This window comes from Sebastes fasciatus, chromosome 11 (assembly GCF_043250625.1).
Source record: "Sebastes fasciatus isolate fSebFas1 chromosome 11, fSebFas1.pri, whole genome shotgun sequence".
NCBI classification, from domain to species: Eukaryota; Metazoa; Chordata; class Actinopteri; order Perciformes; family Sebastidae; genus Sebastes; species Sebastes fasciatus.
In genome coordinates, this window is record NC_133805.1 from 5129342 (window position 1) to 5147910 (window position 18569).

Consider the following 18569-nt stretch of genomic DNA (forward strand, 5'->3'; position numbering starts at 1 on the left):
CTATAAAGTTTTTATTCCCTCGGGTCAAAGGAAGTACACATTGAGCGGCTTGGTCTATTTCCTGCAACGGATTGAGCTCCGTGTACTTCTCAGACACATTCACCCCCCCCCAAGAGGAAGACAAACCCTCACAACCACCAGAATCAAACGTTTAAAACAGACGTTTATGTGAAAACTATGCTTTTCCCTGTTTTAATTTGTAACTAAAAAGAAGACTGTCTACAATTTATTTTTTTTGTTTCTGTCTTTTTGAGTTCAAAAAGTTTGTGTTTAGTAGTTTGGAGTGTGTTCCTCAAAATGTTTTTTTTTTAATAACTTGTATTTTTAATTTTCTGTTTTTTGTTCCTCTTTCTCTCTGGGTTGGAGGATGGAAAGTCTGATATCTCCATTAAAAAACAACCAAACAAAATAAAAGCTGATCTTTATTTAAGGGTTTTTTCATCAACAATATTTTCCATGTTTGAGGGCTTCAGTAGGCAACACGTTTTTTTGTATCATCATCATCACAAAAATCACATAATAACCTTTCAGCATATTATAATTCAAGTGTTCTGAGAGAAAACTAGACTTCTGCTCCTCCTCATGGCTCTGTTTTCAGGCTTTAAAACATCTAGCCCGTGACGGGAGACTTTGGCCAATCACAGGTCATTTCAGAGAGAGAGAGCGTTCCTATTGGCTGTGCTCCGGCTGGTGGGCGGTGCTTGGTATTTCCTCAACAGATCTCAACATGACTGTCGGGTCACAAACATTTTCATTTTACAGTTAAACGGTACACTACAAGATGATTCTGAGAAAAAATAAACACACTATGCATTGGAATAGTGATTTGGAGGTTAAATACCATGAGCACCAAATAAGTTTGGATCCGGTGTGATTTCACGACAAATTCTGTTCTTTGACTGGTTACAAACAGCTGACTGACAACAGGGAGTTATCAAACTAAACTGTCCTGAAATATTTAAATGGCTTTATAATAATTTTTTTTCACATATTTAACGATCTACTTTGAAGCATTTGTGACAAAACGGTTCAACTTCAGGACGTCATCCTGATCCAAAGCAGCCTGGAGCTTTGTATGATACCCTGGAAAGAAGACAGGAAGAAAAGACTTAGTTCATTCTTGTTTATTGATTATAGAAACCTTCAGTTTGTTCACACATCCCATCAGTAAAGTCTGTTAAATGACTCTTGTTACAATGATTTCACGTACAGATTCATTTTCATCCACACAATCAGTTTGTTTGAGCAGAATCTCAGCGATGTAACAGAATAATGATTTCCTTATTGATTATGATCATGATAATTACAGTTTCATTAAACATCTCAGTATCTCGTTTGTACGTCGATCTGGACGACAACATTTAGTCTGCCCAACAAATAAATGTGATTCTAGATATCTTTACAAAAAGTGGTGAGAACAGAATATCTATGATAAGAAATAAATCACTAGACCTTCCTTTAAGACCCGTGCAGTGGAAGAGAAACAACAACACACACACACACACATATATATATATATACAAATATTCATCAAACATTTAGAGCACAGAGAAGTTTACATTTTCATGCAGAGAAATATCAGTTCAGGTGAACAAAGATCATCATGAGCAGTGAAACAGACTCAGGAAGGAGCGCCACCTGAAGACACTCACACATTTACAGAACAACTCATGAGAAGATGTCAAAGCAAAGCGTGTAGAAGCAAAGAGACGCAACTCTGCTGCTTTTTTGACAACAGCCGTCGCCACCATTTTGGACTGAAAACGCTTCTTATATTCATATTTTATTGTTCAACACCGGCCGTTTTGGTAGAATGTGACAATAGAATAGAAATAATTTAGTTTTACTTTTGTACGTCACTTTGTAGGCGGACGTTTTACTGGCGTCCGGTAGTCGCTTTCAGTCCAAAATGGCGGAAGCGCAGCTCTGCTGCTGGGCGCTGACGTTGCAATGGAACAAACAATTAACCTTCACTTCTTGGTAATAAACGTTCTTTGGTCAAAGTAGAGCCCGTAATGTTTGATTGACAGCTGATCTCTGTGCAGTGAAGACATGAAAAGAAAAATCAGCTCTGCAGCAACAATGATGGACACCAGATAAGTTTAAGAGTTAAAACACAGAATTGAACCCTTAAATGACTTCTGTCTATTTCAGTTTACACAACTCAGCAGTGACATCATGATCTAAAAGATAAAGTCCAGCATAGAGAGGCTCAGTGAATGTGGTCTGGACTCTGTGGAGGAGAGTCATGGTTTCAGAGACGCTGTAGAAGGACAGAATACCTGCACTGTGATCCAGGTACACTCCTACTCTGGAGGACAGAGGACCTGAGACGGTTGTTTTGACATTGTTGTACCAAAATCTATAACTGTATTGGTGACAATCTAACGCCCAAGATTTGTCATTGAATCCAAAGAAACATTCATCCCCCCCTGCTCTCCTGATACTCTTGTATGCGACTGCTACATAAACTCCGAACCCTCTCCACTCCACCTCCCAGTAACAACGTCCAGTCAGACTCTCTCTACTCAGGACCTGTCAACATGCAGTGAATCTGTCTGGGTGACTAAAATAAGACTGATGTTGTGTCATAAATGTTGCTTTTCTGTTCCCCTCAGATAATAACAGCAGTGTGTTTGCTGTGTTTGGATCCAGTGTGATTTCTCGTGAATATTGTAAGAATCCAGCTCTGGTCTTGGGCTCTGGTTGTGACAGTAAAACATCCACTTCAGTCACTGTCTGTGAGACGTTTGTCCATTTCTCTCTCAGAACGTCCTGTAGTTTATCTCTGACTTCTGACACAGCCGCCGTCACGTCCTCAAAGTAGCTCAGAGGACGGATATTGATGCTGGATGAGTGTGTAGATTCACTGAGTGGTGACAGTGAGGGGTAGCCGAGTAGAAACTGGTCGTGATCCTCTGTGTGTGACAGCAGCTTCAGCTCAGCGTCCCTCCTCTTCAGCTCAGTGATCTCCTGCTCCAGCTTCTCCTGAAGCTCTTTGACTCGACTCACCTCACTTTCCTGCTGTGATCTGACCTGCTGCTTCACATCACAGCTTCTTTTCTCCATTAGACGGATCAGCTCGGTGAAGATCTTCTCACTGTCCTCCACTGCTTTATCAGCAGAGCGATTGACAGCCTCCACCTCCTGTTGGAGCAGCTTCACATCTTTCTCTCTGTCCTGGATCCTCTGCTGGATGTTGAGTCGACTCACCTCCAGCTCTCTCTGCCTCTCGGTCCTTTCTGCTGCAGCTGAGACGGTGTCGTGGCCTTTATGTTCATCCATTAAGCAGAGATAACAGATACACTGCTGATCAGTACGACAGAAAATCTTCATCACCTCATCGTGACGAGAGCAGATGTTCTCCTGGAGCTTCTTGGAGGGCTCCACCAGCTTGTGTTTCTTTAATGGAGCCACATCATAATGAGGCTGGAGGTGTTTCTCACAGTAAGAGGCCAGACACGCCAGACAGGACTTGAAGGCTTTCAGTTTCCTCCCAGTGCAGACATCACAGGCCACATCTTCAGGTCCAGCATAGCAGTGATCAGCAGGAGCAGCTTGGAGTCCAGTCTTCTTCAGTTTCTCCACTAAATCTGCTAACATGGTGTTTTTCATCAGGACAGGCCTCGGTGTGAAGGTCTGCCTACACTGAGGGCAGCTGTAGGTCTTCTTCTCATCCTCTCCATCCCAGTGGGTTTTAATACAGTTCATGCAGTAGCTGTGTCCACAGGTAGTAGTCACTGGATCCTTCAGTAGATCCAGACAGATCGAACAAGAGATTGCTTCCTCGTCCAGCTGAACTCCTTTCTGCGCCATTTCACCTCTCAGTAGCAACGACTGTCTGAGTTTCACTTCCTGAGAACCGACACTAGTTTGAGCTCTGATCTAATCATCATGTGTTATCTTGGTTACACCAACCTTTAAACTGTCGATCTGAAGGGGAGGGAACAAGGAAATAAATGGACCGATTGGAGTGGGTTGTGTTTGAGAGCAGGAAGAGGAGGGAGGAGTTATCAAGCTATGATTTATTCCAGGACGAGGAGCAGCACGACTGACTACGTCCCAAATCACATACTTTTGCTTTTTCCTTTTAGTACACTACAGCTGTCCTTACAGAGTATGTACTGTTGCATGCAGCCGTTTACAGACAGACTAGTGACACATTACACACACTCCTGAGGCTGCAGTGATTGTTTTTAAGAAATCTCATAAGCCATTGTTTTACTGCATAATTTTTCGTTTTACATAAGAAAGTAGAGATAAGTAACCTAGGCAACTAGTGTAGTAATAATAATAATAATTTATATAACACTTGTCAAACTTAAATACAAAGTTCTTTCCAGATTAAACATTTTACAGAATAAAAATTAAAACAAAATCAAAATTTCATGTAATATTGGGGCAGCTAAGCTGAAATATTCGTAACAATTGTGCATTTTGCAATAAAAGCAACAAATTTGGCACAGATGTAGCTTTATATGTTACGAAAAGATATAGATATCGGGGCACTGCTTTTTTGGCCCCTGAGGGACGAATAGGGACAAATAGGCGCTAAATATTCCAAAATGTTGCAGAAAACTGATTTTATGACTCTTGATGATTTCCAAGGTGCGTTCAAGCTGATGAGATCAGATGTCAGAAGATCACAGGCATGATGTTTTTTACCTCTTTATCTTTAAAGGTTACTTTTTAAATGCTTTCAACCTGAAAAAAACAGGAAAATCAAATAAAAGGAGCGTGGTCACTTCTGGATCAAACTTCACCCCCATGCCTTCATGGTAGAATGACAACCAATAAAGCAGTAACACTGACAGATAGCTTGAAAGCTGGATACATTTCTTGGTCACCAGTAACCTCTAATCACAGTTAAAGCGATACTGAACTTTGGTAGAACTTTGGGTTGTATTGCCAGCAGTAACACTGACAGAGATAACGCTGGGTAAAGTTCAGAGATTGCCGGTAACTTCTAGTCACATGTGACATGAGAACTTCTTAGTTTGAGTCAGCACTTCAGGTTCATATGACAATGTTTTATTTTTGCAATGGCCTTCAAATCTGAGCAAAGGAGCTGATATTTGTCCGGTCTCTAACCTGTGACCAAGCTGACTTGGTTGAACTTATAAGGAAACTTAGATCAGTCTCCTGTTGAAATACGGGGTTAAAGAGACACACAAGCTTATCCACCACAGCAAGGTGCCAACTCCAGTAGGATTCAGTTTTTCTTTTCTTTGTTTGATATGCAATAGCACTTTTTTATTTACATTTATTTTTTGGAGGGGGGGTTGTGCCTCTATACATGTCCTTAAATACAGATCAATAAGATCACTTCCTGAACAGATTTCAAAATCAGCAGATGGATTTATTAGTAGTTTAGCTTTTGAAATCATGCTAAAATTATATAAACAAACCGCACCAGCGTCGTCTTGGAGGCGGAGCGAGACAAACCTTTTCAGGTAACCAAACGGGTTTTGAGTGAAAGCAACCTTAGCGACCTGTTTCACTAGCAACAGGACTGAATGGAGAGAGAAAAGAAGCAGCAGAAGCAATTGATGATGATTTTCTCCTTTAGTTGGGCCGATATCACGTCTAGTGAGCAATACAACCCAAAGATCTACCAAAGTTCAGTATCACTTTAACTGTGATTAGAGGTTACTGGTGACTAAGAAATGTATCCAGCGTTATCTCTGTCAGTTTTACTGCTTTATCGGTTGTCATTCTACCATGAAGGCATGGGGGTGAAGTTTGACCCTGAAGTGATCACGCTCCTTTTATTTGATTTTCACGTTTTTCTCAGGTTAAAAGCTTTTAAAAAGAACCCTTAAAAAATAAAGAGGTAAATAAAATCATGCCTGTGATCTTCTGACATCTGATCTCATCAGCTTGAACGCACCTTGGAAATCATCAAGAGTCATAAAATCTGTTTTCTGCAACATTTAGGAATATTTAGCGCCTATTTGGCAAATTGGCAGCGCCCCGATATCTACATCTTTTCATAACGTATAAACCTACATCCGTGCCAAATTTAATTAATGATGCACGTTCAATCACATAGCAACAATACGGCCGTTCACTGTCCTTCAAACCATGCAATGTCTTCTACAAGAGGTCAAGAGGTCAGACAATCTCCATTAAACTCACAGCAGTGTCTGAACTACTGTCCATCGGTCACATTTTCTACAGAAATCTCTGGATCAAAATGAGCATTCACAGTAATGACAGCGATGACGAGGTTCAGGACTGCTAGTTCAGCATCTGACTGTGATATGGATCAGTGTCCTGATGACATTCATGTCCTTCAGACTAACAGCTAGATGTGAAAGCTTGGCTTGGACTTTGACTGAATGAGTTCAGGCTGTCAGATTGGTGGATTAACATCCTCAGACCACTTTAAAACTGAGCACTCCTGACCTCTTGTGGTCCAAGTCGGCGCTTTCTGAGAGAATCTCCACGTGTTCAGCAGTCAATATACGGAGACAGAAGCACTTTCAAACACAAGAAACGATCACAGGAGAAGTGTTTCACATTATTTTTGTAGATAGTACCACCTGCTGACCAGCAGTCATTCCCAAGCTGCTGCTCTGCTGAGCATTACTCAATCACAATATCATGTGATACTGTTTAATGACAGCAGCCGTACTGTGTGATGGGCTACGCTGACATTTAAAATGAGTGATCCCAGGAGGCAACAACAGCTTTTCTTACTGCCACACAGCCCTCACTGGGCCGCTCTATCCCCAAGAGCTCTGTTAGGGTGAGGAAAACGGCGGCCTAGTGAGGACGGAGCCCCAAACTGAGAGAAAAACATGCACTTGTTCATTTTTACGGGTTCATTTGGACAAAGACTACTCTATACACACTATTCAGGACACTCAGACAGAAGACAGTGTGGAGTAGTCCAGAAATTAAACAGTAAAGTAAAGCAACCTCTACACACAACAAACAGCTAAATCCATCTGAGAATAACTAATAATAATTAAATCAGGAGAGACTCGTATGAATTGAATGATGATTTATTACAAAAGTGCACGAATTATGAATAGTAACAGTCTTTGGCGATTTAGACCCAATGTGACATAATAAGGGGGAAGTGATGCCGTAGTTGGATTTAGGATTATTCCCCCCCGGGTCTAGACACTGGTGATGGTGGTAGTTCAATTCAATTCAATTTATTTTTGTATAGCGTCAAATCACAACAGAAGTTATCTCAAGACGCTTTATATATATAGGGTAGGTCTTAGAACGTACACCATAGTTTAGAGACCCAACAAGATCCACCAAGCACGCTGTGGCCAGGAAAAACTCCCCGATTACTTGGAAGAAACCTGGAACAGAACCGGGCTCAGGGCGGGCGGCCATCTGCCGAGACCGGCTGGGGGGATAGATAGATAGATAGATAATGGCCTAGCAGCTGTAATAGCTAATACAAGTAGGACTGATAACACAAAACCAATAGTGGTGGATGTAAAAAAGTGATAATACAACTATCGGAATTGATGTCATTGGGTCGTCCTCAGACGGGCTTTCAAGCGGAGCTTCCAGCTGTCTCAGTCCATCATACATCTGGCTAGCTCGCCAGCACTGTCCAGCATCTCTCCTCAGTACGTCCATGAATATTGGTGTGGGTCGTCCCTGTGATCGATGCCCATGCGTTGGTTCCCGTAGCATCAGCATGCTTGCTGGGAGTTCTTGATGTCTTTGGCGGTGACCGAGAAGATTGATGCCGATCCGATGAATGAAGTGGAGCAGGATTGCTCTGATTGGATGAATCTGGAGGTGATGGGGTTGTGGAGGGTCGCATCCGTTTGTGCTGATACTGACGCTGAAAACAGCATAGAGGAGAACGTTTTTTAACTTTTGACAGCGACAATGTGATTGGTTAGGGAGATATGGCAAGCTCTGATTGGTCACTGAAAAGAAAGACGCCCATAATCAGCTGACATAGTAATAGCCCATGAGAGAGTGACCCAGAATGAATGAGAATGAATGAGATTGCACCCCTAGTCTTCCTGACTGAATTTACACATAAACTTCATTAAATGTTAAATATGAATAATGTTGTGGGATTATTCCTTGTTTAATGGGATATTTTGGGATTCATACATAATTATTACCTACTTATATATAATAAATAAACAAAGCATTGGAATAGTGATTTGGAGGTTAAATACCATGAACACCAAATAAGTTTGGATCCGGTGTGATTTCACGACAAACTCTGTTCTTTGACTGGTTACAAACAGCTGACTGACAACAGGGAGTTATCAAACTAAACTGTCCTCAAATATTTAAATGGCTTTATAATCATTTTTCTTCATATTTAACGATCTACTTTGAAGCATTTGTGACAAAACGGTTTAATTTCAGGACGTCATCCTGATCCAAAGCAGCCTGGAGCTTTGTGTGATACCCTGGAAAAAAGACAGGAAGAGAAGACTTAGTTCATTCTTGTTTATTGATTATAGAAACCTTCAGTTTGTTCACACATCCCATCAGTAAAGTCTGTTAAATGACTCTTGTTACAATGATTTCACGTACAGATTCATTTTCATCCACACAATCAGTTTGTTTGAGCAGAATCTCAGCGATGTAACAGAGAATAATGATTTCCTTATTGATTATGATCATGATAATTACAGTTTCATTAAACATCTCAGTATCTCGTTTGTACGTCGATCTGGACGACAACATTTAGTCTGCCCAACAAATAAATGTGATTCTAGATATCTTTACAAAAAGTGGTGAGAACAGAATATCTATGATAAGAAATAAATCACTAGACCTTCCTTTAAGACCCGTGCAGTGGAAGAGAAACAACAACACACACACACACACACACACATATATATATATATACAAATATTCATCAAACATTTAGAGCACAGAGAAGTTTACATTTTCATGCAGAGAAATATCAGTTCAGGTGAACAAAGATCATCATGAGCAGTGAAACAGACACAGGAAGGAGCGCTACCTGAAGACACTCACACATTTACAGAACAACTCATGAGAAGATGTCAAAGCAAAGCGTGTAGAAGCAAAGAGACGCAACTCTGCTGCTTTTTTGACAACAGCCGCTGCCGCCATTTTGGACTGAAAAGGCTTCTTTTATTCATATTTTATTGTTCAACTCCGGCCGTTTTGGTAGAATGTGACAATAGAATAGAAATAATGTAGTTTTACTTTTGTACGTCACTTTGTAGGCGGACGTTTTTCTGGCGTCCGGTAGTCGCTTTCAGTCCAAAATGGCGGAAGCGTAGCTCTGCTGCTGGGCGCTGACGTTACAATGGAACAAACAATTGACTTTCACTTCTTGGTAATAAACGTTCTTTGGTCAAATAATGTTTGATTGACAGCTGATCTCTGTGCAGTGAAGACATGAAAAGAAAAATCAGCTCTGCAGCAACAATGATGGACACCAGATAAGTTTAAGAGTTAAAACACAGAATTGAACCCTTAAATGACTTCTGTCTATTTCAGTTTACACAACTCAGCAGTGGTATCATAACAATAAGGCCTAAGTCCAGCATAGAGAGGCTCAGTGAATGTGGTCTGGACTCTGTGGAGGAGAGTCATGGTTTCAGAGACGCTGTAGAAGGACAGAATACCTGCACTGTGATCCAGGTACACTCCTACTCTGGAGGACAGAGGACCTGAGACGGGGGTTTGGACTTTGTTGTAGAAAAATCTATAACTGTTTTGGTCACAACATAACATCCAAGTTTTGTCATCGTATCCAAACCCACATTCTTTCCCCCCCCCTGCTCTCCTGATACTCTTGTATGCGACTGCTACATAAACTCCTATCCCTCTCCACTCCACCTCCCAGTAACAACGTCCAGTCAGACTCTCTCTACTCAGGACCTGATGCCTTGCAGTGAATCTGTCTGGGTGACTAGGATAAGACTGTTGTTCTCTCATTAATGTTGCTTTTTTGTTCCCCTCAGATAATAACAGCCGTGGGTATGCTGTGTTTGGATCCAGTGTGATTTCTCGAGAATATTGTAAGAATCCAGCTCTGGTCTTGGGCTCTGGTTGTGACAGTAAAACATCCACTTCAGTCACTGTCTGTGAGACGTTTGTCCATTTCTCTCTCAGAACGTCCTGTAGTTTAACTCTGACTTCTGACACAGCCGCCGTCACGTCCTCAAAGTAGCTCAGAGGACGGATATTGATGCTGGATGAGTGTGTAGATTCACTGAGTGGTGACAGTGAGGGGTAGCTGAGTAGAAACTGATTGTGATCCTCCGTGTGTGACAGCAGCTTCAGCTCAGCGTCTCTCCTCTTCAGCTCAGTGATCTCCTGCTCCAGCTTCTCCTGAAGCTCTTTGACTCGACTCACTTCACTTTTCTGCTGGGATCTGACCTGCTGCTTCACATCACAGCTTCTTTTCTCCATGAGACGGATCAGCTCGGTGAAGATCTTCTCACTGTCCTCCACTGCTTTATCAGCAGAGCGATTGACAGCCTCCACCTCCTGTTGGAGCAGCTTCACATCTTTCTCTCTGTCCTGGATCCTCTGCTGGATGTTGAGTCGACTCACCTCCAGCTCTCTCTGCTTCTCGGTCCTTTCTGCTGCATCTGAGACGGTGTCGTGGCCTTTATGTTCATCCATTAAGCAGAGATAACAGATACACTGCTGATCAGTACGACAGAAAATCTTCATCACCTCATCGTGACGAGAGCAGATGTTCTCCTGGAGCTTCTTGGAGGGCTCCACCAGCTTGTGTTTCTTTAATGGAGCTGAGTCATAATGAGGCTGGAGGTGTTTCTCACAGTAAGAGGCCAAACACACCAGACAGGACTTGAAGGCTTTCAGTTTCCTCCCAGTGCAGACATCACAGGCCACATCTTCAGGTCCAGCATAGCAGTGATCAGCAGGAGCAGCTTGGAGTCCAGTCTTCTTCAGTTTCTCCACTAAATCTGCTAACATGGTGCTTTTCATCAGGACAGGCCTCGGTGTGAAGGTCTGCCTACACTGAGGGCAGCTGTAGATCTTCTTCTCTTCTTCTTTGTCCCAGAAGCCTTTAATACAGTTCATGCAGTAGCTGTGTCCACAGGAAGTAGTCACCGGATCCTTCAGTAGATCCAGACAGATCGAACAAGAGATTGCTTCCTGGTCCAGCTGAACTCCTTTCTGCGCCATTTCACCTCTCAGTAGCAACGACTGTCTGAGTTTCACTTCCTGAGAACCGACACTAGTTTGAGCTCTGATCTAAACAGCATGTGGTTGTGCAGTGAATAGGGCCTATCAGCTCTCACCATGTTGGTTACACCCTCCTTCAAACTGTAGATCTGAAGGGGAGGGAACAAGGAAATAAATGGACTGAGTGGAGCTGCTGTGTTTGAGAGCAGGAAGAGGAGGGAGGAGTTATCAGGCTTTGCTTCATTCCAGGAAGAGGAGCGGTTAGAGAGAGATACGTGTGGTTTGTTTATAATATAGAGATCATTTCTCAGTTCAAAACACCGGAGCCATAAGCTTTTAGGAGGTAAACTCTTCTTGGTACCTCTGGGTTTGGAGACAGCTCCTCAGTTTTCAGAATTGGCTCTTCTTTTTTCCTGAAATACTGTTTGATGATGCTGATACAGCAGATGAAAAATAAAAAATGAATCACTGCTGTAGAAGGAATGAAATCCCCAAATAGTTTTTACTTATGTGATAAAGTCCTTCAAATGATTGTGTAGAAAACAGGTTAAATCCAGAATATAATTTTGAGTAAAAAGTGTTTCTGTCAGCTTTCTGTATCTGCTCCACATGCTGCCTTCACTGGAACGGGACGTCAGAGGATCATCTCTAGAAACCTTCACCATCAAGATGTTTACTGTGACAAGTCAGGAAAATGAACGCTCTCTTCCTTGGTATTACCCGTGGAGGAAATTAAGAGTTTCTTACTCTTGAAAGCATGAATTTCTCCCGAGGACACACTGTGAACGGCATGTTATCGCTGTGGTTACACATTTACAAGAGGGATGTTCCGCTGCCGGACTTCCTGAGAACGCAACTTAGCGTCGAGCAACTAGCCACACACAACCCTCACGTTTTTCATTGTTTTCTCCCGGTTTCCTCCCGGAGTCACAATTCTCCCGTATTTCTCCCAATTTATGTAAAATTTTCACACTTTTTTTTTTTTCTTCTTTGCGTTATCTTTACCTGTCTCTGGAACTGAACAGCGTGTAAAGTCCCTACTGTTTCCACCCGGACGACAACAGAGCTACACCAACTGTCGTTTCTCAGGGGAAGAGAGCAGTCTATGCTGACGACACAGCTCACTTTGAGCTCATGTTTAAGCTGAGCTCGCCACAGCGAGCAGCGCCTGAAGTTGGGCTTTGTTCAGTGCAGTGAAAAGCCGTCGCAGCTGTTAGAAATAACGTGTTTCAGAGGTCAGTGGTGGCGTCGTCACGTTGTGTCTGAAAGGACCTTCGGTGAGTGAGAGAAGCCCGTTCCCGGCACTCATCCTCACCTGGTCTTCTGACCACCCCCACCTCACATCTCAGCACCCATGGGTGCTAGGGCATTCAGCTGCAGGCTGCTGCTCCCAGGCTCTGGAACTCCCTCCATCCACACATCCGACAGTCTGACACTTTTACAACATTCAAGTTCACACCAGAGGGGCCAATTATTCAGTTTTCTTTCCTGGGAGTTAAAGGTCAAATTAAAAGTTTAACATAAAATGCAGTTGCAGTGAAGTTATTATTTTGTTATTTTCACTCTTTTTAAAGTCTACAGAATGCAGGAAACAAAGTCTATGAAACGCTAATTTTTCTGTGGGACGGACCCCCAGACCTCCCGATTTGGTTTAGAAATCCTCCCTTTTCTGGAGGTCTCAAAGTTAGCAAGTATGTTTGTGATACCTAATTAAAGTCTGAATGTCAAATTTAAAACTGTTGCAAAACTCATAAATATATATTCCATTCACATGCTTTTTTAATGATATAACACAGTAATAATAATACAAATATATATATAATGAGAATATGAATAAATAATAATAATAATAATAATGAACATTAATATTTAGGAAGACAATTAGCCTACATTTTATTTGATGGGGGGTGATAAGGGACCTGGATAATGGATAGAGGGGCGCTAGCCCAAAAAAGGTTGAGAACCACTGAACTACAGGATTCTCACTTTTATTGTAGATTTGTTAAAAAGAAAAAGCAGTAGGAAGAAATTCCCCAAACTTCCAGTTATCTAACAGCATTTTAAGCATGGTCTCTTGTTCTTTAGTTTGCTCAGATAATGAAATGAAGAAGCTCTTCCACCCCAACAGATATGTATTTGAGGCTTTGGAGCTCTGAACAAACTGGAAAAGGAGAACACTACATAGACTTGACTCTTTCTATGTTGTTGTCTTTAGTCAAAGAGCGTTAAACTGAATCAGAAACCAGCATCTCTGCCGACACCAACGTCAAACAGAAGCGAGTGTCAGAAACAACTTTATATACAGCTTTGCCAGACACACACACACACAAAGACACAAACACACACACACACACACACACACACACACGAAGCATCCTATTGGATGATTGCATCCTGCAGTAATCAGGCCGTCATCTGTGTCAGCTGTAGCTCCACCTGTCTTCACTCTGGAGGTATTCAGTGCCGTCTGGTGATCCACCTCATTGTGGCTCTTGTAATTCATTTTACACCAAAATCCAAGAGATTTGATGAATACACACTTTAAATCAATCTCATGTATTACAACAAAAAAATAAATGCACACAAAGAAAGAGATGTAAATATCTAAAGAAAGAGATGTAGAGTCCATGTGGCAAGAAGGTTTCATTCATGTATCCAAAACAGTTTAAAAAGCCATAAATCCACAACAATTGCGTTTAAATCTGCATAATACTGTTTGAATAAAGAACAAACAATAGTCCCGTTTGTGTGCTCTCCAGGTTGCTCAGAGAATCACCAAAGCACCACAGCTGTGGTTATACAGAGGAGACAACAAGCCCAGTGGAAATAAAACTTTCTGAACACGGTGTAGAAACAAGTGTTGAGCGTATCGTCAGAGGAATAATACGAGCTGAAGTGGAAAAAAAGACCGTTCTTTTATCAGTATGTGGGGAAGAAGTTGGAATTTGTAATCAATATATGAACTTGTGATTGTGTTCAATAACTATGATAACAAAATCCTCTTGTCACAACTTCCCTTCAACAGTTTTTGTTGTTATAAAAGTTTTGAGCCGGCCTGGAAATAAGTTATGTTACCTTTTAGTTTAAACTTTTTTTTTTCGTTTTCTTTAACAGAGACTGACTCTAAACATGAACACTGGACTTTGTGGTGTTTCAGGAGGAAAACTGCCTCAGTTATTCTCTCATAGTCACATTTCCTCCATCAGCTTTGTATGATACCCTGGAAAAAAGACAGGAAGAAAAGACTTAGTTCATTCTTGTTTATTGATTATAGAAACCTTCAGTTTGTTCACACATCCCATCAGTAAAGTCTGTTAAATGACTCTTGTTACAATGATTTCACGTACAGATTCATTTCCATCCACACAATCAGTTTGTTTGAGCAGAATCTCAGCGATGTAACAGAGAATAATGATTTCCTTATTGATTATGATCATGATAATTACAGTTTCATTAAACATCTCAGTATCTCGTTTGTACGTCGATCTGGACGACAACATTTAGTCTGCCCAACAAATAAATGTGATTCTAGATATCTTTACAAAAAGTGGTGAGAACAGAATATCTATGATAAGAAATAAATCACTAGACCTTCCTTTAAGACCCGTGCAGTGGAAGAGAAACAACAACACACACACACACACACACACATATATATATACAAATATTCATCAAACATTTAGAGCACAGAGAAGTTTACATTTTCATGCAGAGAAATATCAGTTCAGGTGAACAAAGATCATCATGAGCAGTGAAACAGACACAGGAAGGAGCATCACCTGAAGACACTCACACATTTACAGAACAACTCATGAGAAGATGTCAAAGCAAAGAGTGTAGAAGCAAAGAGACGCAACTCTGCTGCTTTTTTGACAACAGCTGCCGCCATTTTGGACTGAAAACGCTTCTTATATTCATAATATTTTATTGTTCAACACCGGCCATTTTGGTAAAATGTGACGATATAATAGAAATAATGTAGTTTTACTTATGCACGTCACTTTGTAGGCGGACTTTTTTCTGGCGTCCGGTAGTCACTTTCAGTCCAAAATGGCGGAAGCGTAGCTCTGCTGCTGGGCGCTGACGTTACAATGGAACAAACAATTGACTTTCACTTCTTGGTAATAAACGTTCTTTGGTCAAAGTAGAGCCCGTAATGTTTGATTTACAGCTGATCTCTGTGCAGTGAAGACATGAAGAGAAAAATCAGCTCTGCAGCAACAATGATGGACACCAGATACGTTTAAGAGTTAAAACACAGAATTTAACCCTTAAATGACTTCTGTCTATTTCAGTTTACACAACTCAGCAGTGTCTCCATAATCATAAGGCCTAAGTCCAGCATAGAGAGGCTCAGTGAATGTGGTCTGGACTCTGTGGAGGAGAGTCATGGTTTCAGAGAGGCTGTAGAAGGACAGAATACCTGCACTGTGATCCAGGTACACTCCTACTCTGGAGGACAGAGGACCTGAGACGGGAGTATGGACATTGTTGTAACAAAATATATAACTGTTTTCGTAACAAATTAACGCCCAAGATTTGTCATTCCATCCAAACACACATTCATCCCCCCCCCCTGCTCTCCTGATACTCTTGTATGCGACTGCTACATAAACTCCTCCCCCTCTCCTCTCCACCTCCCAGTAACAACGTCCAGTCAGACTCTCTCTACTCAGGACCTGATTATATACAGTGAATCTGTCTGGGTGACTAGGATAAGACTGTTGTTCTCTCATAAATGTTGCTTTTCTGTTCCCCTCAGATAATAACAGCTGTGGGTATGCTGTGTTTGGATCCAGTGTGATTTCACGTGAATATTGTAAGAATCCAGCTCTGGTCTTGGGCTCTGGTTGTGACAGTAAAACATCCACTTCAGTCACTGTCTGTGAGACGTTTGTCCATTTCTCTCTCAGAACGTCCTGTAGTTTATCTCTGACTTCTGACACAGCCGCCGTCACGTCCTCAAAGTAGCTCAGAGGACGGATATTGATGCTGGATGAGTGTGTAGATTCACTGAGTGGTGACAGTGAGGGGTAGTCGAGTAGAAACTGGTCGTGATCCTCTGTGTGTGACAGCAGCTTCAGCTCAGCGTCTCTCCTCTTCAGCTCAGTGATCTCCTGCTCCAGCTTCTCCTGAAGCTCTTTGACTCGACTCACTTCACTTTTCTGCTGGGATCTGACCTGCTGCTTCACATCACAGCTTCTTTTCTCCATGAGACGGATTAGCTCGGTGAAGATCTTCTCATTGTCCTCCACTGCTTTATCAGCAGAGCGATTGACAGCCTCCACCTCCTGTTGGAGCAGCTTCACATCTTTCTCTCTGTCCTGGATCCTCTGCTGGATGTTGAGTCGACTCACCTCCAGCTCTCTCTGCCTCTCGGTCCTTTCTGCTGCAGCTGAGACGGTGTCGTGGCCTTTATGTTCATCCATTAAGCAGAGATAACAGATACACTGCTGATCAGTACGACAGAAAATCTTCATCACCTCATCGTGACGAGAGCAGATGTTCTCCTGGAGCTTCTTGGAGGGCTCCACCAGCTTGTGTTTCTTGAACGGAGCTGAGTCATAATGACACTGGAGGTGTTTCTCACAGTAAGAGGCCAGACACACCAGACAGGACTTGAAGGCTTTCAGTTTCCTCCCAGTGCAGACATCACAGGCCACATCTTCAGGTCCAGCATAGCAGTGATCAGCAGGAGCAGCTTGGAGTCCAGTCTTCTTAAGTTCCTCCACTAAATCTGCTAACATGGTGTTTTTCATCAGGACAGGCCTAGGTGTGAAGGTCTGCCTACACTGAGGGCAGCTGTAGATCTTCTTCTCATCCTCTCCATCCCAGTGGGTTTTAATACAGTTCATGCAGTAGCTGTGTCCACAGGTAGTAGTCACCGGATCCTTCAGTAGATCCAGACAGATGGAACAAGAGAATGCTTCCTCGTCCAGCTGAACTCCTTTCTGCGCCATTTCACCTCTCAGTAGCAACGACTGTCTGAGTTTCACTTCCTGAGAACCGACACTAGTTTGAGCTCTGATCTAATCATCATGTGTTATCTTGGTTACACCAACCTTTAAACTGTCGATCTGAAGGGGAGGGAACAAGGAAATAAATGGACCGAATGGAGTGGGTTGTGTTTGAGAGCAGGAAGAGGAGGGAGGAGTTATCAAGCTATGATTCATTCCAGGACGAGGAGCAGCACGACTGACTACGTCCCAAATCACATACTTTTGCTTTTTCCTTTTAGTACACTGCAGCTGTCCTTACAAAGTACGTACTGTTGCATGCAGCCGTTTACAGACAGACTAGTGACACATTACACACACTCCTGAGGCTGCAGTGATTGTTTTTAAGAAATCTCATAAGCCATTGTTTTACTGCTTAATTTTTCGTTTTACATAAGAAAGTAGAGATAAGTAACCTAGGCAACTAGTGTAGTAATAATAATAATAATTTATATAACACTTGTCAAACTTAAGTACAAAGTTCTTTCCAGATTAAAAATTTTACAGAATAAAAATTAAAATAAAATCTAAATTTCATGTAATATTGGGGCAGCTAAACTGAAATATTCGTAACAATTGTGCGTTTTGCGATTAAAGTATCAAATTTGGCACAGATGTAGCTTTATATGTTACGAAAAGATATAGATGTCGGGTCGCTGCTTTTTTGGCCCCTGAGGGACGAATAGGGACAAATAGGCGCTAAATATTCCAAAATGTTGCAGAAAACTGATTTTATGACTCTTGATGATTTCCAAGGTGCGTTCAAGCTGATGAGATCAGATGTCAGAAGATCACAGGCATGATTTTATTTACCTCTTTATCTTTAAAGGTTACTTTTTAAATGCTTTTAACCTGAAAAAAGCAGGAAAACCAAATAAACGAGCGTGGTCACTTCTGGATCAAACTTCACCTCCATGCCTTCATGGTAGAATGACAACCAATAAAGCAGTAAAACTGACAGATAGCTTGAAAGCTGGATACATTTCTTGGTCGCCAGTAACCTCTAATCACAGTTAAAGCGAAACTGAACTTTGGCAGAACTTTGGGTTGTATTGCCAGCAGTAACACTGACAGAGATAACGCTGGGTAAAGTTCAGAGATTGCCGGTAACTTCTAGTCACAGGTGACATGAGAACTTCTTAGTTTGAGTCAGCACTTCAGGTTCATATGACAATGTTTTATTTTTGCAATGGCCTTCAAATCTGAGCAAAGGAGCTGATATTTGTCCGGTCTCTAACCTGTGACCAAGCTGACTTGGTGGAACTTATAAGGAAACTACGATCAGTCTCCTGTTGAAATACAGGGTTAAAGAGACACACAAGCTTATCCACCACAGCAAGGTGCCAACTCCAGTAGGATTCAGTTTTTCTTTTCTTTGTTTGATATGCAATAGCACTTTTTAATTTACATTTATTTTTTGGAGGGGGGGGT

The 18569-nt window shown here is 41.8% G+C and overlaps 1 protein-coding gene and 1 pseudogene across 1 annotated transcript; both read right to left on the reverse strand.

Moving 5' to 3' along the window:
* Positions 1-1274: 1274 nt before the first annotated feature.
* Positions 1275-11267, reverse strand: LOC141776821 (uncharacterized; annotated as a pseudogene).
* A 3123-nt stretch (positions 11268-14390) lies between these two features.
* Positions 14391-17147, reverse strand: LOC141776507 (tripartite motif-containing protein 16-like). The gene is made up of 2 exons (XM_074650125.1): positions 15312-17147; positions 14391-15209 (listed from the first exon to the last, which is right to left on the reverse strand). The coding sequence occupies exon 1, from the start codon at positions 17100-17102 to the stop codon at positions 15429-15431; it is 1674 nt and encodes a 557-aa protein (XP_074506226.1). The 5' UTR covers positions 17103-17147; the 3' UTR covers positions 14391-15209; positions 15312-15428.
* Positions 17148-18569: the final 1422 nt, after the last annotated feature.